Consider the following 25,147-nt stretch of genomic DNA (forward strand, 5'->3'; position numbering starts at 1 on the left):
TTCACCTTCATAGTGTTCAAACTGTTAAAAATTTTTTTTAATCTCAACAATCCAAGTTTGCACTGCTGGTTGCCTCCGAAACATTTGACAAAACTGAAATTGTAATTTCATTATTCTCTAAAAAGACAAACCACAAAATACCTTTGCAGTTACATATAAACAAGGTCATAGTCTTGTTGTGTCTTGAAGTTTAAAGTGAAATTATACTGAAGTTGTTTTACATTTTATCAAAGTTCCACCTGATATTGATAAACCACACTTGTGAGTTATTGACCACAGCAAAAATATATCTCTGTCTAAAACATTAGCTTTTAAAATAAAGTTTTTCTGAAAAATGGTTCATTCGCCCCCGCTCTCCCATATTTTTATATTTGTCTATCAATGAATCTTTTGAATCACCTTGCGTTACATTACATTATTACATATATTTATTTTCAACTTATAGTTTTAAATACATACAAACATCAATGCGTCAATTACATACATTAACATTTCTTCAGCGTTAATTGTTAGTTTCCACCCTATGATGACCTTTATGCTGTATCTGAAATGAATAGAGGTTTAGCTAAAACAAGAGCAATTAAATCATACTGTATTATGCTAGAAGTATTTACAGTCGTATATTTCAATTTGGTAAAGAACTCAACCTTACTCTTGAGTGCATGCTTACGCCAAGCCCTACGTAGAGAGGTTTAGTAAATGTGGTTTGGACTCTGTGAATGAGGGTCATTTTATCCGAGACATTGTAAAAGGATAAAATTCCCGCTTTGTGATCCACATACGTTCCTATTTTAGAGCAGCTTGAGATTACAGGGAGATTGGTCATTTTTTTATTATGACAAAATGAGAATCTGGAGGGAGAGCAGAACAAACTCCAGGATTGGTCGTTGTATCCGAATCTACACTCGTCACCCATTCCCTTCCGATTTATGCTCTTATATGACACCGATATAGACACTCCATAATTCCCAATCAATTCAACCTCCCAGTAACACTGATCACTCACGCTCTCCTTACACAACACTTGCTTCCAACCGTGAAATCTGTCGGGATGTTCGGGATATTGATGGGAGGTGTCCTTGTCCGTAATCGCTCTGTTCCCTTCAGACAGATGAAGGCTTTTATTCACCGTGTTTACATCCAGAGTGAACTTGCGGAAATCTATAGACAAGAAACATATAATCCGTCATGAGTTACCCTGGATTAACACATTATTGAGATTGTTTACTCATGTTGTTGTCTCATAATCTAATTATCTAATTTCTTACTTAACATTAAAGATATCAAGGTTATATTTCAACAGAATGTGGAGAGACTTGCTGGGTTTTCACAGGCAGGGTCACACATTTTATTAATTCAAATCATAAATAAACTGAAGTGTTGTTGTATTAGGCTGCTTACATGACAACAATTTAGTGAAAAACGGAAAAGTATAAACTATAAAAAAATTCACGTACACATGACAACACTCTTAGCGGATCCACAAGCATGACAAAATCTGCTGTATTATGCACACCAGGCCAGTAGATGGCGATGTCACTTTGTAAAGAAACACTACACCCCACAGAGCGATTTATACAAACAGTCAAATTGGTAAAAGCATCGAGCAGATTTGTTTAGATGGATTATGAGGTAGATTTATTACTGCAAGTGACCGTTGACTAAAAAGGGCCAAAATTGTTGGAGAAGCACTAACAAACTCACTGTCTTGAGCAGCACAAACAAATTCATGTAAGCCGCCATTGTTGTTTTGTTCATATTCACGCATGCCTATAGACTGAATTAAAGGGTGGGTTAATGCTATTTCATACCTTCTGGCTTATTAGCACAGTTAAAGAGTTGTATTCCTCATGCTAAACAAAGCAGTTCAGCGTATTTCAAAGTATTTCTGGGCCAAACTCACGTCTCCTCTTTCCTACAAGTGTCGGAAAGTTTTTTCCGAACATGGTTACATGTTATGTAGCCAACATGATCTCATGGAAAGTTGTGTTATAGTCACGAAAAAGTGATTAATTTATTCGTGTACATGGCACGAAATTCAGCATTTTTTTGTGCCTTAAGCATGATTGTCTTTTTGTATCATTTTATGTATTGTTTTCTAATTTTTTCTTCCTATTTTTAAATCATTGTCGCTTGGGGTTACATTTGAGGCTGTGGGTTAGGATGTACTTTTATGTATTGGTTTCTACATGTTGGGGTTTTTATAATGTAACCCCAAGCAACAATGGTAAGAAAATAGGAAAAAAACAATGAGAAAACAATACATAAAATTACACGAAGAGGAAAGTCGTGCCATAGACACGAAAAACTATTTATAGAAATTTGTGCGAGTGACATGAAGACATTTGTGCTCAAGGCACAAAAAGCTGAATTTCGTGCCATGGACACGAATAAATGAATCAAATGTTTCGTGACTTGAGCACTTAAATGGTTCAGAAGTTATCTTTATGGGAGTGAACAGTAGTATGTCCATGTTGAAGACCACAACTTTACTTGTAAGCCCATAATCTTTTGGGTCCCCCAGAGCTCCATTTTGGGGCCACTCTTATTCATCCTATACATAAATGACTTTATAAATTCCTCTAAAACATTTCATAAAATCATTTTTACTGATGACACAAATTTATTTACATCACACAGGAAGCCAATTATTCTACAAGATATAGTCAACTCAGAATTAATCAAAGTTGACTCCTGGTTTAAATGCAATAATATTCATATTAAATTTTTTTTAAAGCACTGCTCACTGCCTTATTAAAATGAATGGGCAGGTGATAAAAAGAGTGTATTCCACTAAATTCTTGGGGGTCCTCATTGATAACTTTCTTAATTTTAAATGTCATATCGACCATCTTGTAAGCAAACTGTCAAAGTATGTTGGCTTGTTTTATAAGATTAGACATTTCCTTCCTTTATCTGCTCTTCTTTTGTTGTACAAAGCTATCTTTGAACCGCACCTTAATTATTGTAATGTGATAAGGTGTAATACCTTCACAAGTCTTCTTAAATAAATTCCCCCACCCACCCTCTATTTTATCGCTTTGAGTTATTGAGACTACCTGGGCTAAATGTTCAAAGTGGTACGATATATGAAACAAACAAACATATGAAGGATGTAAAACTCTATAGGTACTCAATATTAACATGAGATGAGCAGAAACAGCGTGTGTTATGTGAACTTTACGTATTCACATTTACGTACAGTGTAGAGATAAAAAGGCGTCACTATCAAAAACTGGCACTTTAAAACCCATCTCCCAAAACGCTGTTGTCATGCAAATGAACAGCCAAACACCATAAAAACTTTCTCGTTAACATCTGAAATCGTTGTCATGTAAACGGCACCTTAGTTATGAGTGGTAAACTTACATCTGAGATATTCCTCCCGGTTTTCGTTCACAGGACCAAGAACTATCTGAATATTTTTCACTACGAACACCAAAAGACATCAGCAGTTTGTTATCCATGTCAAGAGAAAATTGATATTTACACCTTCTCTACTTAAAAAATGATTGTGCAGCAGTTCACCTGTATCAGACATCATTTTAATTTCCCCTTTACAGAAACTTAGCAGTTTGTCTCTGAGTTTGTCAAGAGATTTCCCGATATCATCGAAAGAGAGGAGAGGACTGACTGCAACGTTGGGTAAATCTGAGGATCCGGAGACAGAAAGACGCCTGGAGTTCTAAACAAACATAAGATTAAATTACATTTAATTATACCACGGGGCTGTTGAATGCTTAATTTTGATTGGTTGAGAAATGTTACACGGGTATGCATTATTTTTCGAAAAACGCAAACATTCCAGTGTTAAATCAACACTGCTGGTGTATATATGGGGACCACCAGGTCTGGTGTTACTCATATAAACACCAGCAGTGTTGATTTAACACTGCTGATTTTGCTGTATGACCTGCCAAATGTCTTAAAATAACCAGCCGTTGTATAAGCGAGACAATTGACTCCGGTCCTTTGAATTATTTGAAAATAATTCACACCCTGCATTATTTTTTAATAATTCAAAAGCCTGGTGTCAATTACTTCTTACATATTAAAAAAAATGGGTGTGTTGTTTACCTGCAAGCACAATAGCTGGGTGTTTTTGGTGACAAGCAATACATTTTTCTCAGTATGCGTTTTCTCTGAGGGATAATAACTTTTATATGTCATCCTTTTCAAAACCTCCAACACCTTAATATGCACTGCAAAAAATGATTTTCAAGAAAAAAAAATTGTAGTATTTTTGTCTAGTTTATACCGAGCCTGACATTGGAGTAAAGAAAAGTAAAGTTTAATTTCATGTGCTCACGTGAAATGTTCATGTGCTCACACAATAGTTTAATGTGTGCACACGAAACTTAACGTGGTAGTTTCACGTGTGCATGCAAAAGTTTCACATGAGCACGCGAAAGTTTCACATGAGCGCGCAAAAGTTTCACGTGAGAACGCGAAAGTTTCACGTAAGCACGCGATAGTTTCATAAGCGCACGTGAAACGACACTTTATTTAATTTTTGCTCCATGTCCCCTTAGGGGCTCCGTATGTTTCAGTAAAAATATCTAAAAATTCTTAAATTAAGATGCTTTATCTTGATGAGCAAATCAACCCTAGAAAATAAGTGTAGTTTTTAGACCTAAAATATCAAATTTAAGTGATGTTGTGGATAAAACAAACAAATTTTTTTTTCTTAAACACTAAATTCAAGAAAAATTTCCTTACCCCATTGGCAGATTTTTTGCTTGTTTTATGCACAAAATCACTTAAATTAGATTTTTTTTCTAAAAGCTAGACTTATTTTCTTGGATCATTTTGCTCATCATAAAAGCATCTTAATTTAGGAATTGTTGGATATTTTTACTAAGAACAAGACAAAAATTAAGAATACTAAGAATTTTTTTTTTTGCAGTGACTTTATTACTTAGTATTTTTGTCTTGTTTTCAGTACAAATATCAAAAAATTCTTAGATCAAGATGTATTTTCTTGATGAGCAAGACAACCCAAGAGAATAAGTCTAGTTTTTAGACAAAAAAATATACAATTTAAGTGACTTTGTGCTTAAAACAAGCAAAAATATCTTCCAATGGCTTGTTTTGGGCACAAATTGACTTAAATTTGATATTTTTGGTCTAAAACCTAAACTTATTTTCTTAGGTCATTTTGCTCATCAAGAAAATACAACTTGATATAGGAAATTTTTCATATTCGTACTGAAAAGAAGACAAAAATACTAAGTAAGAAAGTCATTTTTTGCAGTGTGAAACAATGTTGCTTACAAAAACCTTGAATGTAAACATGTGACCCATGAAATTTAGTCGAATTCATGAGATTGGGAGTATAAAAGTTTACATTGATCTATATGTTGATTGTTATATTTTCTTTACATTATGTAGAACAAAAACCGACTTCATCTGAGGTTTCACAGGCAGGGTCACATATTTGCAGTGAATTAGTGAAATGATATCTGTAATTACAAAACCTTGCTAAAGTCGACTGTCCTGTTTTCTGATATGTTACCTGAAGGAAATAAATATGATCGTCTGTGTGTGAAAGTTCCTCTATGTCCGCGTCCCTCCTCCTCAGGTCATCGATCTCCTCTTTCAGTCTGTCCAACAGTTCCTCGGCTCGATTAACCGCAGCCGTCTCCTGATTTCTGATCAGCTGGGTCACTTCAGAGCGGCTTCTCTTTATGAATAAAATCAGCTCGGCAAAGATCCTCTCGCTGTTCTCCACAGCTGCCTGCGCAGAGCGCTGTCAGGACACATATAAAAATACACTATCACAATCTGTCCAGTCTTAATCGAGTCTCAAATGCTTTCCTTTTTCTCACCTTGTGAGTCTCCACTGCTTCTCGAAGCTTCTGAAACTCCTGATCTCTCTGATGGATCATCTGCTTGTATTTCTTTTGCATCTCCTTTAAGTGACCCTGTTGGAGATCAAAACAGAGCTTAAAAACTGTTCCTGTAACTCATTGCGTTAATAGTGCAAAGGTCATGTGTTCAAATCCCAGTAAAATAAATTTTTGGGAGGTAGAAACGTCCACCAATGAATTAATGTTAAATATAGGAAAATAAAAATACAAGTCATTACACTGTCAGAAAAAAGGATCACTGGATTAGTACCCTTTAAAAGGGTCCTAATATTTAACAGATATGTATACATTTGGTACAAATATTTAACTAATATGCACTCTTTGGCACCAATATGTGGGTCAATGACGTAACATTATTTTTATTGTGTCGGTATGGTTCAATTAAATGTAAAATTTAAGATTACTTGCATAAATTCTCTTTTTTGAAGACCTAAAGTCAAAAGTGTCTGTTTTTCATTTTTCATTTTGAAAGAGCGGTTACACCACACTGACATTTTTGCAATTCTCCCCCAAATATTCTGTGTCAATTGGTGTAATTAGTATTTTTAAAAATGAAAATATAAATATATTCATAAAAAATGTGGAATAAAATATTTCATTTTGAAAAAATATTTGGGGGATAATTGCAAAAATGATAATGTGGTGTAACTGCTCTGTGTCAATTGGTGTAACTAGTATTTTTTAAATGAAAATATAAATATATTCATAAAAAATGTGGAATGAAATATTTCATTTTGAAAGAATATTTGGGGGATAATTGCAAAAATGTCAATGTGGTGTAACCGGTCTGTGTCATTTGGTGTAACCAGTATTTTTTAAATTAAAATATAAATATATTCATAAAAATGTGGAATAAAATATTTCATTTTGAAAGAATATTTGGGGGATAATTGCAAAAATGTCAATGTGGTGTAACCGCTCTGTGTCAATTGGTGTAACTAGTATTTTTTAAAATTAAAACATAAATATATTCATAAAAAAGTGGAATAAAATATTTCATTTTGAAAGAATATTTAGGGGGATAATTGCAAAAATGGCAATGTGGTGTAACCGCTCTGTGTCAATTGGTGTAACTGGTATTTTTTAAAATTAAAACATAAATATATTCATAAAAATGTGGAATAAAATATTTCATTTTGAAAGAATATTTGGGGGATAATTGCAAAAATGATAATGTGGTGTAACCGCTCTGTGTCAATTGGTGTAACTAGTATTTTCTAAATGAAAATATAAATATATTCATAAAAAATGTGGAATGAAATATTTCATTTTGAAAGAATATTTGGGGGATAATTGCAAAAATGTCAATGTGGTGTAACCGGTCTGTGTCATTTGGTGTAACCAGTATTTTTTAAATTAAAATATAAATATATTCATAAAAATGTGGAATAAAATATTTCATTTTGAAAAAATATTTGGGGGATAATTGCAAAAATGTCAATGTGGTGTAACCGCTCTGTGTCAATTGGTGTAACTAGTATTTTTTTAAATTAAAACATAAATATATTCATAAAAAAGTGGAATAAAATATTTCATTTTGAAAGAATATTTGGGGGATAATTGCAAAAATGTCAATGTGATGTAACCGGTCTGTGTCATTTGGTGTAACTAGTATTTTTTAAATGAAAATTTAAATATATTCATAAAAAACGTGGAATGAAATATTTCATTTTGATAGAATATTGGGGGAATAATTGCAAAAATGTCAATGTGGTGTAACCGGTCTGTGTCAATTGGTGTAACTAGTATTTTTTAAAATTAAAACATAAATATATTCATAAAAAAGTGAAATAAAATATTTCATTTTGAAAGAATATTTGGGGAATAATTGCAAAAATGTCAATGTTGTGTAACCGTTCTGTGTCAATTGGTGTAACTAGTATTTTTTAAATTAAAATATAAATATATTCATAAAAATGCGGAATAAAATATTTCATTTTGAAAGAATATTTGAGGGATAATGGCAAAAATTTAAATGTGGTGTAACCGTTCTGTGTCAATTGGTGTAACTAGTATTTTTTCAAATTAAAATATAAATATATTCATAAAAATGTGGAATAAAATATTTCATTTTGAAAGAATATTTGGGGAATAATTGCAAAAATGTCAATGTGGTTTAACCGGTCTGTGATAATTGGTGTAACTAGTATTTTTTAAATAAAAATTTAAATATATATTCATAAAAAATGTGGAATAAAATATAATCATCTAGTTTAGTGTAATATGATTTTACATTTTTACATAATTTGTCAAAGATTAATTAGAAAACAGAGCTGTTTTCAGCATATGTCAGGACAAATATTACAAGAACACATTAAAATTTACATTTAGAAATAACTAATAAAATAATATTTTACTTTTTTTTGATGATTACGCTTACATCAAGGTGGATAAATTATTTAATATTTCTCATTCTTTGGCACAATTGGCGGTTACACCATTTGACATTTTCAGGTCCCTTCAGTCTTAACTTTCATAAAAATGGTCCAAATGTAATTTTTTATTGCATACAATCAACATAAATACAATATTTGCATTGAAATAAACCTTATTCATGCTTTTAAAACCTCTGAGACAGTATAGACTCCTTGGTGTACTTTTTCTAAGGACCACTTTTTTCAGACAGGTGTGTAGCACTTAAAATAATAATAATGATCTGTAGAAATGTACAGAAATGATTTTTATACCTGCATTTTGGTCATCTCTGCCGCAGCTGGTACAGTTTCATGATTTTTGTGTTTATCCGTCACGCACGTCGTACAAATACACTGCCTGTCAGTACGACAGAAAACCTCCAAAAACTTATTGTGTTGATGACAGACCATCTCCTGTAGTCGTCCGGTGGCTTCGATCAACTTGTGCTTCTTCTCTTTGAAGGAATTCTCATGTTGTTCCAGGTGATTTTGACAGTAGGAATTCACACACATGAGACAAGACTTGACAGCTTCTTGTTTGCAGACGCCACACTCCACGACTGGAGCCGGAGCGTCGGCATCACTCGACATATTCTTCAGTTTCTCCACCATTTCGGCAAACACTACATTCTTATATAAAGGGGGTCTTGAAGCGAATGTCTTTCTGCACTGAGGGCACCTGTAAGCTCCCCTTTGTTCGTCCTGATCCCAGTAGAACGCAATGCACCTCATGCAGTAACTGTGTCCGCATGGAATGGTCACGGGATCCTTCAGTAGATCCAGACAGACCGAACAGCTGAACTGCTTCTGAGCCCACGAATAATCCGCCTCTGCCATTTTCACGAATCTCCTCACAGACAGATTTCGTACACGCAGTAGCACAGCCTGAGAAAAATGGTTTCCACGGCACTGGAAGGGTTGTTTATCTCACGGATTATGTCTTTGAGAAACAGGTTTTTCAGCTGGGTGTGTTCTTCGTATGTGTGACCCTATTTGTTTACAGCCAAGCCAAATGCACTGTATACTTTAATGGACAGAAGCGAAAGCATTTGGTTTTGACACAGGAATGCATTTTTTCCCTAGATAAGTTTAACTGTAAACATACTGTTTAAAATGCTAAAATATGATACGGTGCCGATGGCATTCCAAATATTGTGATGGCAATTTTAACTAGGTCAATCAAATAAGTTGTTTAGCAACTATGAAAGGGAGTTGAATAGCATGCTCACACTTAAGAGCGAAGTGTGAGTAACAGCTGGACTATATTTAGTAATGACTGCTATTGCATGCTGGGAAATTATGTTTAATTATATACAACACAATTTTTTGTTATTAATTATTTTCTAATTTCCCAGCTGTATATAAAATAAACTCTGTGCGGCATAGTAACCTTTAAATGTTTGTGCAATTTTCAACCCAATGTCAGATTTAATTAACCCAGAAAATGTTTGTATTTGACCCCACAAGGGGTTAAAACAACCCAACGGGCTGGGCTTGTCCCTTTTTGACCCAACGCTGCATGTGTTGAAAATAACCCAGCATTTTTTTTGAGACAGTGGCTAACTCGCTAAACAGGATCTAGATGTAGGAGTAAAGTGGTTGTGTTTTTTTTGCAACAATGAGAATAATTACCAATAATTTTGCCTGTTGGAAACCAGTCATGCTTGCTCGTGTAGCCAGAAGCATCTGACTTACTTGCATGCTTAGGGCCATAACAAACAGATAAGGATCAGTATTCGTTTGGCTGCAAGTCATGGCGAAGATTGTAATCTCAATGACTGACTCTTACAGCATCAATGTCAACCTAAGTATTCAGGAAACTGATCATAAGGAAAAAAATACAAAAAATATATAATTTCTTTGGCCAAAAATATGTTTAAATATACATCTTGTAGAAAATAAAGCTTAATTCAATATATTTTGAACTTGAAAATATATTTAGTTTTAACCTTCATATTATATATTTAATGGGCAGCAAATACATTTTTAATTTTACAACCCATATGCAGAAAAATCAATGTTTCCTGGTCGAAATATAAAGGTAAGTATAACATGTATAAGAATGTAAAGAATAGATACATGAGCATTTTAAATTCTCATTTATCTTTGTTTTTATGGTGATTTAGTATATTTTTGCAGTTGAAAATATATATTTAATTTTAATCTTTTAAACCTGTTATGTTTACAGGTTTGCAACACACAAAGTTTTTCTTCCAATGTGACATGAAAATAAATGCTTTAAAATATATTTATTTTTTCAAGATATTTTTCAAAATATACAAAAAATAAGAAATTATTATTTTTTTAATTTTTTGTTATGCTTTTAACACATTATTTGTCAGTTTGTGTTGATTTTATGTTAAAATTAAACATAAGTTGTTTTTAAAGTAACACAAAATAAAATATATTTATTTTTACAATATTTTTCAAAATATACAAAAATAAGAAATGATGTGTTAATTTTTATTTTATTTTTGGTGTTATGCTATTAACACATTATGTGTCATTTTGTGTTGATTTTATGTTAAAATTAAACATAAGCTGTGTTAAAAGTAACTCAAATATAACCTTTTTATTTTTACAATATTTTTCAAAAGATGCAAAGAAATAAGAAAGGATCTGTTTTTTTTTTTTTGGCTGTAATGCTATTAACACATTATGTGTCATTTTGTGTTGATTTTATGTTAAAATTAAACATAAGTTGTGTTAAAAGTAAGACAAAATAAAATTAATTTTAAAATATATTTCAAAATATACAAAAAATAAGAAATTATTTGTTAATTTGAAAAAAAAAAGATATGCTATTAACACATTATGTGTAATTTTGTGTTGATTTTATGTTAAAATTAAACATAAGTTGTGTTAAAAGTAACACAAAATGTGTTGTTCCAATAAAAACACAGAGATGTGTATATTCTGTGACAACGCATTTAGTTCTAAGAGTGTATTGGTGAAAAATACATTTTTGTAAACATATTTCAAAATATATTTTAGTATTTTTGGCCATGCATTTTTTAAATATATTTAAAATTATTTAAAAAAAAAAAAAAAAAATATATATATATATATATATATATATATATATATATATATATATATATATATATATATTTGCCATATGGGTAACTCAGACCACATTAGAGAGCACTATTGATTTTCATTTTCATACTGAGAGACAATAAAAGCACTGCCTATTACATCTTGATCTGTAGGGCTGTTTGAACCCCTGTTCAGTTTGTTTAATACAATTTGCATACAATTAAAAATACTACTAATCACCTACAAAGCCTTAAATGGCCTAGCACCCTCGTATATTAGAGAATTAATATCAGAATACAATCCATCACATACACTGCGGTCGCAAAATTCTGGTCTCTTAACTATCCCTAGAGTATCAAAAGCGTATAAAGGTGGTAGATCCTTTTCCTACTTAGCCCCTAAGCTCTGGAATGATTTACCACAACTGATGTCCGAGAATCAGACACAGTCGATCACCTTAAATCTAAACTTAAGACTTTTCTCTTTAACAAAGCATTCACATCATTTGTCTAGTGAATGTACTTATCTCACAATAGTTAGCCTGTACGGAACAAAGCATTCGCATAACTCGTCTGGGTTATATACTAATGCTGCAATAGCTAGCTGAAGAAATGCAAATCGTACAAAAATGTATAAATGTGGTTGAATTTACCACCTCATAAAATACGTACGTATTGCCATGAAATAGCGTTGGACAGGCGGATGACATAAAAAAGTAATACAAAAGCGATTCAAAAGCAGACTCATTTGTATGATTTCTCGAATCGCTCTTTCGTTGTACTTTGCCAGTTCTTGCGTGATGCATGAAACCGAACACACCCAAATAAAATAATATTTTTTAAGCCTGGCTTTTATACGATGGTTGAGAGGAAAGAAGGGAACAATGCTATTAAAAGGCTGTGACTCCCATCAGTCAAGCTGTGGAGCGGATGTCTCATGGCAATTAATCAAGCTGTTAAGCTGGTGTCTAACAGCCATCAATCAATCTGTTAAACAAGCGTCTCTGGGCCATCAATCAAACTTGAGCAGGTTTCTCTCTGTCTCTGGTACACACAGACACACACCTTTTTCTATAAGTCTGCACTCAACTATCTTGAAATATTTATGACAACAACTATATCTAAAAAATGATTGTACCATGTATGTACAGGCTACGTACAGTTCCTATGTGTATACTTCTCTTAAATTCTTTTTGTAGGAGCAGTCTTGCCCTTCCCAACATGGCGGTGCCCTGTATACAATTTGGCAACCAATGTGCCATCTAATGGTCTGTTCATGCAAAGCTCTTTGGTTCATGTTCTGTTGGAAAATTATATTTACTGTATGAGTTAACAGAACATAAACGCAGTTACAAAGTTATCAATCATGAGTGGGAAACATTGGAGAAGTTGGAGGGTTGTCGGTAAAGAAGCATGGGAAAAGCAATGAATGATGTATGTAGCTAATTTTAAATTTGTGGAATTTATGAATATTTACTCAAAATTTAAATATTTTGTGTTTCATATATTTGCAGCAAGTTTTATATATTGTTTGTGCATAGGATATACCTTAACTTCCTTAACGGGTCATACTGTAATACAAGATAATTGTGAACAGAAATAAACAAAAAAGGTTTTTTTAATATTCAAAAATCCCAAAAAATATGCATTTAGTACATGAAAATAGGTTAAAAAAACATGTGCCTACGTGAATAATTTACCTGTCACAAGAAGATCAAGCTTGTCCTGACCCGTCCTTTTACTGCTATTTTTAAACTTTTGCCAGGGGTTGTTTTTGTCTTGTAGGTTAAAAGTGGAAAAATGTGGGTCATCATTTGTCAGTTGTAAGGAGAGATTATTGATTGATGAAAACAGTCACTGTAAAAATTCCTTGTTGCACTTACATTTTTAAGTTTAATCAACTTAAAAATTTAATTCATTTCAATTTTCTTGAATAGTAAGGAGCTGCTACAGTACAATGTAAAAAAATGCAGCCTCACAAAAAGTCAATTTTTAGCATACTATTTTAAGTTTTGACCTGTGAATAGTTGACATAACTTATAAAGACAACTTGGAATTGCTTAACTTAAATTTTTAAGGTAAATTAGCATAAAAATACATGTTGATTTGACAAAAATGCTGCATTTTTTTTTTACAGTTTATTAATTACTAAATTATAAAAAGTTGAATTAGCTTAAAGGTATAGCGGAAGATTTCCCCACTTTAAAAAAAGACGACACATGCGCAACTCTAGCGCCACCAACAGGTGTCAGGAAGTGTGTCAGTCAAGTGGATATTTTGACAGTTGCATGCAGTCAAATTTTAAATACTCCTTCTATGGGATTCATGCGATTGTCACCACACTTAGTCAACATGATGCTGAGACATTGGACTTGCTAAATTGCAAACAAATTTTTGATATCTCAAACACCATTGTCATGACATCGCGTCAAAATTTACTTTTATTTCAGGCATACAGTGGAACAAAAAAGGATTTGACACATAAGGATTTTTATCAGTAAGGGGATTTCTTCTCATACAAATATGTCAGAACATTTAAGTATACAGGTTGAGTCATAATAAATAAAGTGAAGTGACACAGGGAATAAGTATTGAATACATGAAGAGAACAAGGTGCAAAATGGCATAGAAAGCCAGGAGATCACCTGAAATCTGTCAGTATTGAAAGAGAAACCCTGCCCTTATCAATACTAATTGATATCAGCTGCTTTAGTCCTAACTGATGGCCTATAAAAGCTTCTCATTACCCAGAAGGCACACAGGAAAGACTTCATGATGGGTAAAAGCAAAGATCTCTCTCAAGATCTTCGTAATCTTAACGTTGAAAAGCATTTCGATGAGAATGTTATAGGCACATTTCCAGAATGCTGAATGTTCCTGTGAGCACTGTGGGGGCCATTATCCGAAATTGGAAAGTGCATTTGGTGCAAGTGGACTTGGTTTCTGCCTAATATACATAAACCCAAGACATAAAGAAATGTTTTTTATTCGAAAAAGAATATTGTGGAGATCATTTTGTTTGTATGTGCCCTGTCAAGAACAGAAAGATTTTATGTTCGCTTGCTTTCTGAAATGCGTCTCTCCATGTGTGCACTTAAATCCCCGCGTGCGCGCGCACACACACAGACAGACAGACGGAGGACAAATTACAAACGGCGCAGCATAAAAACGTTACATTGTTTTTCAGTGCATTCCTCAAATGTATGTTGATGGACTACAGTATGAGACACAGTAGCGTAACTCCCTCCGTAAAGTTTAAACATCAGGTGTTCCGATCTCTGAAGGGCGTAGTGAGGATCACCTCTGACTGGAGCTGGACCGGATACATTCAACCGCATGTTCACTTTAGCGCTTTTTTGTTTAAAATCACTTGAAGTGTTTTAAGCCTTTGAAACACATGTAAATGATAAACTTTCCCTATTTAAATTTGCGTATTAATCCGTGAATCGCATGCAAGCCGAACTGTGGGTCGATCACAGATCAACTGCGATCTGTCCCACCACTAGCTGCTGCTGCAAAAATGAAACATACTGTAATGCAAACATACCGTTATCTTGCTCTTTTTTCTCCTCCTCTGTCCTTTTCTTCTTTCTCTTTTCACCACCAGAGGGATACTGCAAAACTGAATTTTCTTGTCTTAAATTATTCATTCATATTCATTCATTTATATAACTTGTTTAAGTTATTTAATTGTAAAAAAAAAAACGCTGTCCAGGGGCCCCCAGGCAGCCGCTTAGTTCGCTTACACCTCAGGCCGGCCCTGACAGTTTTTTTGTAATTAATCACATGAAACTAAAGGGGATCGCACACCGGCCGCGCAGCTCAGCGCCGCGTCGAGTCGCGCCTAGGAGAACTCGGAGGTATTGTAAACCGGAAGTGCACATTAAATACCGTGAGCTTCGTCAGATAGCGTCTACTTCAAAATGTAAAATATACGTTAGCAGCCAATGTTACTTGTTAATGATTTTGGACACATATGATGTTATGTAATGTTAAACTATGTGAGTGGCGCTGTGTGGCGCGACAGGGATTTGAACAACTTCCTGAGTCACAGCTGGGCTCGTCTGAAAAAACAAATGAATGACAAAAATAAAAAGGTGAGAATTTTGACTAACATCTTTAATGTAATTACAAAGCTAAAAAGACTTTATAATCAAAAGTTATCTATTTCTCATAATATTTATCTGTCTCTTATAGACTCCATCATCCATTATGTTTTCATGCACATCTGCTGTCCCTCCAACAGAACCGGTGATGTGAACTGAATGATAAAGTGATATCATATACAGTAAATGCTCAGTTTGTGTAATCTGCATAAAATAATATTTTTTTAAATCTTTTGTTCAGTACAATTCTTCATTAAGTTTTCTTTGTATAGTCTACTACACATTTAATCTGATAAACTCTTAACCACAGCACAGCTCTTGCCTTTCAGTAAAGTCATAAAAAGTGGCGACTGGTGACTGCTCTTCCGAGGGGGACAAATTAAAAATATATGTTTGGAGTGTAATGTGTGTTGCTTATGTTTTCAAAAAAATGTGTTTGTTGCGCAATGTTAACCATGTGCATCACGTGTTTTGTCAAAATAAGTGCCTGCTGCACACGCGTCAAAACCGTTTATGATAAAAGAGACACTCACATTCACAAAATACTCGCAAGACACTCACTTAACAGCATTTGAATTCTGACATGACCTATAAATCATCGACAGTTTATTATTTTTTCTTACCGCTGACATGTGCATGGCGCGTCAAATTTGAAAAGTGAAAAGTTAAAACATGGGTTGTGCAATAGGGATCAGTGTAATGCGGGTTAGTGCAATATAGAATGGTGTAATATGGGTCAGTGCAATATCAGGACAGTTAGGGCATAAAATTGTGTTTCTTGTGGTATAGTTGATGCTTTCCTGTTTTCTATATGTCCTTTGTTGTCCATTCTTGTTGTTATTGTTTTTGTCCTTGTCTTTTTGTATATGGACTGTATAGTGTTTTATATGTATTTATTAACTGGCATGTAACATCAACCTGCCAAGGGGTCTACAGATGGAAATTAGCCTAAGGCTACAATCTGACATATTTACATTGTGAAAATGTTCATTAATATGTATTGTTCCCCTTTTTCTTCAAATAAATAAATAAATAAATAAATAAATAAATAAATAAATAAATAAATAAATAAATAAATAAATAAATAAATAAATAAATAAATAAATAAAATGACGATACGGAAATGACGTCAGCTGTCCATCCACTGGTGTCCAGCCACTGGTGTCTAGCAAGAGGTGAGTCTGCGGGGCTGCAGCTGGATGCCTCTCCTCGAAAAAAGAAGTCACCGGCCCCCACTGGTAATAAATATTTCCAGTATTCCAGAAATATTTATTTTACTAAACATGAGATTTGTTTCTTAAGATGTACTTCTTAAATCTTCCAAAAATAAACACAGTTTTGTGTAGAAACTGGATGCTCAATTTGTTAAGTAAAAATACAACACATACCACAGGTATATTGAATGTTTAATTCTGATTGGCTAAGAAATGTTCCATGAGTGTTGTTTATTTTTCAATAACGGCACACCTAACCTTTAAAATGTCTGAAAAATAGGCACCAGAGCAATGTTTGTAGTAACTGTGGTGTAAGAGAATAATTGACTTCAGTCCTTTGAATTATTTGAAAATAATGCACACCTGCAGTGTAACGGCATGACGCAGACCCACCTTGGGTGTGCATTTTTTCTTATAATTCTATAACTGATTTCAGTCTCAATCAGTTACCTTGCTCCCTAGGTCATGAATTGGGTAAAGTAATCAGCCCAATTACTTGGTCTTGAATTGAGTCCTTTATAGACCCTGTTTTAAACCGATTTTGTTCATTATGGAAATTGCACTTAGGGTGTACTAATAATGTACTAATACTTTACTCACAAATATGTTTAGTCTTGATATATTGATGATAGCAGTGCATGCAATTCCCTAAACTAATTTACTAGTGTTTACGGTATTTGCTGATCTCTTAGGTTGGTCTGTTGTTGTTGGTAGTTTTCATCTGGTAAAGCTAAGAGATATCAAACCGGTTTAGACTTGGTTCATGTTTATCCTATAGTGAGAACTACTCAATGTCACAGATTTACATTCTCATACTGCCATACAATGACTGTATCTTTTATGTACGTAACATTTGTCATTTAAAATGATAGTTGATAGTTCATCAGCTTGAAGATTACCAGTTTTGGTTTACGGGTGAGTCAACAATCAGGAAAGGGATGTAAAGGGCATTTTGTTATATTTATAAAAACGATGCCCAGCAACGAGCGATAAACGAGATAAAAAGTGAAGGAGGCTGCGTTTCTTAAGAGAAAAGGAAGGAAATGACTTAATCCGATAGATCATCTACTTTTTAAAAATGACCATCAGTTATGTAACGCAGTGCTGCAACGTTATTGTTAGAAAACTTTTGTGTTGAGATCTTCGTCTTTTGAAGCAGGACTGAGATGTGAACATTATTATTTTTACTGTAGATTTTCTGAGCAAACATCTAAGCAACTATTTGATTTATTATTTATGTCAGATATAAACAATAGTAAAAGCATGGAGTTTAACTTTGCATTCGTATCACTGATCCTACTGATAAACATTCAAGGTAAGACATTGTTTTAATATTAATCAGGGATGCCAACTTTCAACAAAATTTGTTGTTTTAGAGCCAAAATAGGTCACTATTGTGAATCGTATAGATCCGATAAGTTTTTCAAATTAGGGGTGTGGTGGTCTTGGATGACTGGTAAGGATCAGGTGACACAGGTCACGTTACGGGTAGTATCCCGAAAACGGCGCCTTCAGCATTGTCCTCCAGTTAAAACACAACTGCAGTCTGTTACTTTATGTAGCCTATGTTTTTTATTCACTCCAGGCTCTTACTTGATGTTTCGAAACTGTTTACATGATGATAGCATACTTTGTCAAGTCCTCAAACTTCAAACTTCGCTTGGTGTACATGACTTAGACTTCGTTCTGCGTTGGGTTTTAACTAGGGGTGGAGCCAGGACATTGTAGACATTGGGGGCTTAACTCAAATCTAAGGGTTCCAAGGAATGGTCCCCTGAGTTTATTTTTACGATTTATGGCTGCTTTATAAACATTTTTTTAATCTAAGTGTTGTCTGTATTATCATTTTGAAACTGTAACATAACAAATTTTGACAATGACACTTTTACTTCTCTTATCCAAAAATAGGCAAATATGTTTGCTATAATCCAGTAACTATGAAGTTACATAAAAAAGGTAGATAAGGAATTTGGAATAAACAGCATCACTAATCTTGAAGCCTATTTTGTTACAGTATAGAAAAGTACTTTAATATTTCCACACAGTTTTATTTTGGGCTGCTTTAATTTCAGATCAAAGTTCCTCAACAATGCCAACAAAGTAAAAGTGGCCATGCAGATAATATATCAGTTGACAATATTTAACAGTATTTACATCTCATAACTATAGATATACACTTTCACAGTAATAACAAAGGCACTGTAATAATGAACACTTTAAAAAATGTGTTTACTGTGGGGAAATAGAGGCTGTTTCTCAATATGCGTTCTTCAGGGTTTTGCGTCCTTGTGTTCGCGCTCTACGTCATTAACCATCAAAGTTCAATTCCAATTCTCAAGAAAGCAAGTACAGGGGATGCCTGAAAACATCTGGATGTGTTCTTGATATTGAGGATGCATCGCGTGCAGACTTGTGCGCTGAAATTGCTTAACGCCCCAGAAGTCATTGCGGCAAAACAATGGTGGAGGTCAGGTGACCAACAGGAAGATCGCACACATCTCAATCCTTACAAGTGAGTTCTGTGTTCCCGTGACCTTCTGAGTTCGTTCTTCGAAGCTCGCCTGGCAATCTTTGCGTTCTTGGAAATGAGAAACAGCCTCAGTATATTAATTTTCACACCATCGTGTGTAAATGCAGAGTTGAATGCAGAGTTTAAAGCAAAATGCCGCCACCTAGAGTACTGGATAAATTAATTTTACAAATCTGAAAAGATTCGGGGCTGCTGACAAAACATTTAGGGCTTGAGGTCCTTTTTAGTAGGGGAGAGCGGGGCACAACCTAACGCTTTTTGGTTTTGGCTCAATCATTTAAAGGATATTTGAGTTTGATTAATTATATTTTTACACAAGCAACACACACCCATCTCTACTAAAAATGACCATTAGTAGTTTGTTTCTATTACTTACCATTCTTGGACAATTACACCAAACATGACAGAAGTGCAAACGTTACAACTTACCCCATAGGTATTCTGCTGGGTGAAAATATTAACATAATATAATAATAATATCATATTATCAACCAAACCTACCAAAAAAGACATATTTTAAAATGATTTTATGTTTTAGTCAGCAAGACACTGATAAAGATAACATCGTTTTGCTATCTTACACACCCAACTCAGAAAAAAAAAGATTTACATGCCACCAAAACACTCTTTCATCAATAACTCTATGGAAAAACATAATATCTTTCCATAAATTTGCGGGAGACCGTCTTTTGGCAACACGACAACAATACGGAAAAAACAAATCGCTCAACCCTGTGCAACAATGTAAACGGTCCATGTTATAACTAACCCCCGCTTTAGTTTTTGCCCTGCGCACCCCTACATATTTATTAACATGAAATAACCGTGATTTTTTACACGGTTCGGGCAGTTCGTCCACACGGGAACGCAGTATCAGGTCACTGAACCCGAACATTTTTGAAAACCCCTGCCAGGGTGAGGATTTTCAGAAACACCGGTTGCAGTGTTGTTGTGTAGACAGTAAAACTGGTGTTTTTGCTGCTGATTAAGGCTTCTGATTGGCCAACCTTGCTTCACCACCTGCTGGTGTGGCATGCTCTTGACAGCGCGTGATAGTGTGTTTTTGCGTTTAAGGGGTCACATGCCCTTTTGACTCACTGTCACAAGCAGATTCTGTAACATTTTATTTGGTTGATTTGTCTTGTTTTGTGCATATGTTTTTATTTATTTTGATGCACTTTATATCACATGCACTTTAATAAAATATATTGGAACTATTCTATACTTTCTTGGCTTTTATATAGTGCCCAAATTAATTCCCCATTATGAGAGCAATATCCTGTAGCACAGTTGGTTTCAAGAGTGTGAGTGGAGGGGGTTTGGTTGCCTTGTGCCTTGTTACCTTTTTTAACCCTGATGAGTTGGCATCCCTGATTAATTCTTATTAATTTAAAACAAATAAGTAATAAGTAAAAGCCTGTTCATCTAAAGCCATATTAGTCGAAATGTAAGTGTGGTGGGATTTCCCTTATGACTCTTAACAAGTACTAATGTATTTCATCCTGTATATAAAGACCACCTGCTTTCTTATGAACATACTTTGATACTTAACAAAATGACTCATCTTAAAGGTTAAAAGATGTTGTGATCTTAATGAAGTTTTTGTTTTCCCTAGGCTTTCTAACATCATCATACAGTGTACCAGTTAAGTGTGAACACAAAAATATTTGTGCAGTGAGGGAGGACAATGTGACACTGAAGTGTTTTTACTCAAACATCAAAACTGGGTTCTGGTTCAGCCAAAAACAGAAAACAAACTGGAGAAACAAAGATGAACCTGAAGATTTGACTTTAGATTCAGATTACTCAGGACGAGTGAAACAGGAGATCAGATACTACTACTCAGAGCTCACAATATTTGATCTGCGAGAGAGAGACAGTGGAGAATATCAGCTCATGTTCTTTACGAAGGATGGAGTTAAACATCGCAGCTCAGTCACAGTCAATCTAACAGTAACAGGTACATTTACATTCTCATCAGTCCGGTTCAGATTATCTTCATTTGTAAATGTTTTTCTGTGTTTTTCTTTATTCAGTCCTGCAGGTAAGGAAACACCAGAACAAATTTAACTGTGATACCTCTTGAGCTTTAATCTCAAAACCTTTTGTACTCAAAACATTGTAGTATTGTTTACTAATATCAGTAGACTAATAGACTTGTTTTTACCAGGTACACAGGTGATAAGCAGTCCAGTCACTGTGTCAGAGAGAGGGAAAGTGATATTGAGTTGTTCAACCAAATGCACTCTGGATAACAACATTACATACTCGTGGTACAAGAACGGGCGTCTGGTAACAGATGGAGTCAAACTATATAACAAACTGTACCTGGACTCAGTTAACAGTGAGGAGATACAAGAGTATTCATGTGCTGTAGGAGGTAATACATGAAACATGCATGTCTTTGTTATGACACTGTCTCTGAAAAAGAAAAAATCTGAGGTTTGCCTTACTTTTTTTAACTACACAGAAGTTCGAAATACGAGTACGACAACACAAACCACCATAGTAGTACTGTCTGTGTTACTGATTCTTGCAGTCATAGGGATCCTGTGTTATAGGTAATGTTCAAATGGTATTCATTATACTATATATTTCACATCATGTTGATCAATGTTTTTTTCTGGCAGTCAACCTTTAGTTGTACATGACTGTGTTCCTGTAACTCAATTGGTAAAGCATTGCATTAGCAGAGCAAAGATCTTGGGTTTAATTCCCACATACGGATAAGGCCAAGTCCACACGGACACGGGTATATTTATAACCAGATTTTTTTCTAAAAAAAAATCCCGTCCACATGTGCTCGGTTTAAATTAAATATTCATCCACACGATAAAGCAAAAGCACGCTATCAAGCGCTGTCAAGAGCATGCCACACCAGAAGGCGGGGATATAACCCAAATCGTGTTCCGCAATATAGTGAGATAACTGAGCATCTATCTGTATCCATGTTAGAAGCCCTGTTAGCACCATGGTTAGCACAGTTATTATTAGCAAGATACGTCCGCCATTGCACAGAATCATCAACAAAGCAGTCAGCGGCGCACAATCTTGACGTCAAACACAGTGGATAACGGCGCACACTCCGACGTCGCAAGGCAAAACCCTCGGTTTTACTCTCTACACGATACCACTGTAACCGGGGTTTCTTAAAAAGTTTACCCTGGCCGGGGTTTTCAAATATGCTTGGTTTCAGTGCCCTGATACTGCGGTTTCGTGTGGACGAACGGCTGAACCGCGTGAAAAAACTCACGGTTATAAAAATACCCATGTCCGTGTGGACTAGGCCTAAAATAGAATGAAGATTTATTGCCTTGGATAGAAAAATCAGCCACATGTGTAAATGTAAATGAAACTTACACTTAACTTCTTCTATTTTCTCCTGATATATATGAACCCCTTTAAACAGTTTCTTAAGGAGGAGGAGAAAGTATATATCATCTAAAAAATGTGATGACACAAAACCGTCTGCACAGGTGAGAACAATTAACCACAAATATTGAGTATGATTTATGTGCTTGTTTGTTGTTCTCAGTCACTTTAATTCATATTTTAATTTCTGAATTTAGCCTCAACCTGACTCATCTACATTGGATAACTCCACATCCCTGTATGCAGAAGCTGACGTTACCCACCAGACTCACTCAGAGGAGCAGGACCTTCATTATTCAAGTGTTAACTTCAAGAAGTCTAACAAGAATGCACCTAATATTATATATACATCAAATGAAAACGTTTATTATGCCACTGTGAAGCCAAAATAACCCTTAACTACTCTTGCTGTCCACCATATTATAACAAACATGTCTTCATGTCCAGGCCTGTGTGTTTGAATAGTTTTATCTTTGTAAGTTAAAGTTAATAAAGTAAACAAATATTTGAAACCATAATGGGGCATGTATGTACTGAAACAACCTGATCTCTCATGCAAACGTACTGTTATTATGTGGCGATTTTGCAAGAACTCGTACAATGTGAATTGTACAAAAATAAAAAAATAATGTTTTTTATTGGTAAAATAAAAAAGTAAATAAACCTAAACTGAAATCAAAAATGTAAATGTATATAATAAAGAACTGAGGAGCAGATGCAAAAGTTGCTAAATGCAACCTCTGTCAAAACTAAGATAATGATAATTTACTGAATGCTCTTGTATGTATTATATGTTGATCACATAACTTTGCTTCAAATCTGCTTAATCCCACCCTAAGGCCATTGCCAAATAGTGCTTTGTTGGCAGAATCTGCTAAATACCTGCCACGTACATTTTTTAGCAAAGCCCTCTAAGTGCACATACGATGAATTGGATGAACGACAGTGTACAAAATGACGTGTTTCACGTGCAGAAATTTGTCAAAAAGATTACATGCACTTACAGGGCCCTATCATACACCCGGCGCAATGCAGCACAATGTGCGACGCAGGTGTCTTTTGCTAGTTTCAACCAGGTGCAATGATAATTTTCACGTTTAGCGCCACATTGTTCTGGCAAAATGCATTTGCGCCCAATTTTGCGCCCATGGGCGTTCTGGTCTGAAAACGAGGTGTGTTCAGGCGCATTGTGGGCCCGTTGCTATTTTGAGGCAACTAAAACAGACTACGCCATTGACCACCTAAAACCTGGTCTAAAGTCTAAAGTCAATGGCGCAATATGATTTTTGTTATTTAAAGAGCATGTAAGTAATATGCGCCTATAAACAGGACGGCAACGTCCGTTTGCTTATCACACAAATGGATGCGCAGCAGCACAAAAACTTTTAGAAATATGGAAAATCAAGGATTAAAAGATTATTATTGAGTATCTTGAACATAAATGAGGATCGATTACAAGATGTTAGAAGGCACTAAGAGCTGCTTCACCTGTAGCTTTGTAAATAATTGAATGTTTTTCTTTTTTAACAAATGCAAATATTGCATCTATTTACAAATGTTTTTTTTTAAATGCTACCCCACAGATTTATTGTATATGATGACTTGTGGATATGATGAGTACACGTTTGTAAATGTTCTATCTCCTGTTTGTTACAAATAAAGTATTTTTAGAGTACAAACCTTTTCTTTTATATTTATTAATTATTTTTTTAGATAACACAGATCATGAAGGCTATCAATGCATTTACAGCAATTAAAAGCCTGTAAATTTTACTTCCATGATTGGGCTTTTAAAGGTTTTAATACCAAAAAATAACATTTTAAATATCAATAAAACAAAGCAATTTTTATATCAATCTTAAACTGGTGGTCTTCTTCCTCCACTTAGTTTTTCAATTACAAATCAGCCATCTAAATAGGGAATCGACATGGCACGAGCGCAACTGGCTTTTAAAAGGGATGGGAGATGAGACTCTCATTGGTTTATTGCACGTTACGCCCAAAACACACCCATTACTCATTATGAAAATAGGAAAAACCCTTTAGGCCGTGCGCTTGACACACAAACCATTTTTCCTGTCATTAAATTAACAAAAGTGGAATCGGTGGTGGTTTGTTTACAGTGGTTGATACTGTTTGACGAGGGCAGATACACAAACTTAATGACCGTGCGGCCATCGAGGGCCCCCATCAGCTGGGGGCCCTAGGCAGTTGCCTATTTTGCCTACCCCATTGCGACAGCTCTGGTGAGAACTACTGAATGTCACAGATGTACATTCTCATACTGCCATACAACGACTGTAACTATCATGTATGTAAATGTGATTTAAAATTATAGTTAAAAGTTGATCAGCTTGGATGATTACCAGTTTTGGTTTATGGGTGAGTCAACAAACAGGAAAGGGATGTAAAGGGGATTTTGTTATATTTATAAACAACGAAGCCCAACAACGATTGGACAAAAAGTGAAGGAGGCTGTGTTTCTTTGCACCACCTTTATTAAAAAGGAAGGAAATGACATCATCTGATAGATCATCTACTTTTTAAAAAAAATGACAGTCACTTTTGTAACGCAATGCTGCAATGTTTTTGTTAGAGAACTT

General features: G+C 34.6%; 1 protein-coding gene and 1 long non-coding RNA gene across 2 annotated transcripts; one reads left to right on the forward strand and one right to left on the reverse strand.

Moving 5' to 3' along the window:
- Positions 1-405: 405 nt before the first annotated feature.
- On the reverse strand, positions 406-9,569 carry LOC129453448 (tripartite motif-containing protein 16). Its single transcript, XM_055217700.2, has 6 exons — positions 8,558-9,569; positions 5,829-5,924; positions 5,516-5,749; positions 3,529-3,685; positions 3,370-3,429; positions 406-1,161 (listed from the first exon to the last, which is right to left on the reverse strand). Exons 1-6 carry the CDS (start codon positions 9,119-9,121, stop codon positions 626-628), a joined length of 1,647 nt encoding a protein of 548 aa, XP_055073675.2. The 5' UTR covers positions 9,122-9,569; the 3' UTR covers positions 406-625.
- Positions 9,570-21,641: 12,072 nt separating this feature from the next.
- On the forward strand, positions 21,642-22,921 carry LOC129453449 (uncharacterized). Its single transcript, XR_008647432.2, has 3 exons — positions 21,642-21,733; positions 22,582-22,648; positions 22,742-22,921. It is a non-coding gene; the product is annotated as an uncharacterized lncRNA (long non-coding RNA).
- Positions 22,922-25,147: the final 2,226 nt, after the last annotated feature.

Source organism: Misgurnus anguillicaudatus, chromosome 23, assembly GCF_027580225.2.
Source record: "Misgurnus anguillicaudatus chromosome 23, ASM2758022v2, whole genome shotgun sequence".
Lineage (NCBI taxonomy): Eukaryota > Metazoa > Chordata > Actinopteri > Cypriniformes > Cobitidae > Misgurnus > Misgurnus anguillicaudatus.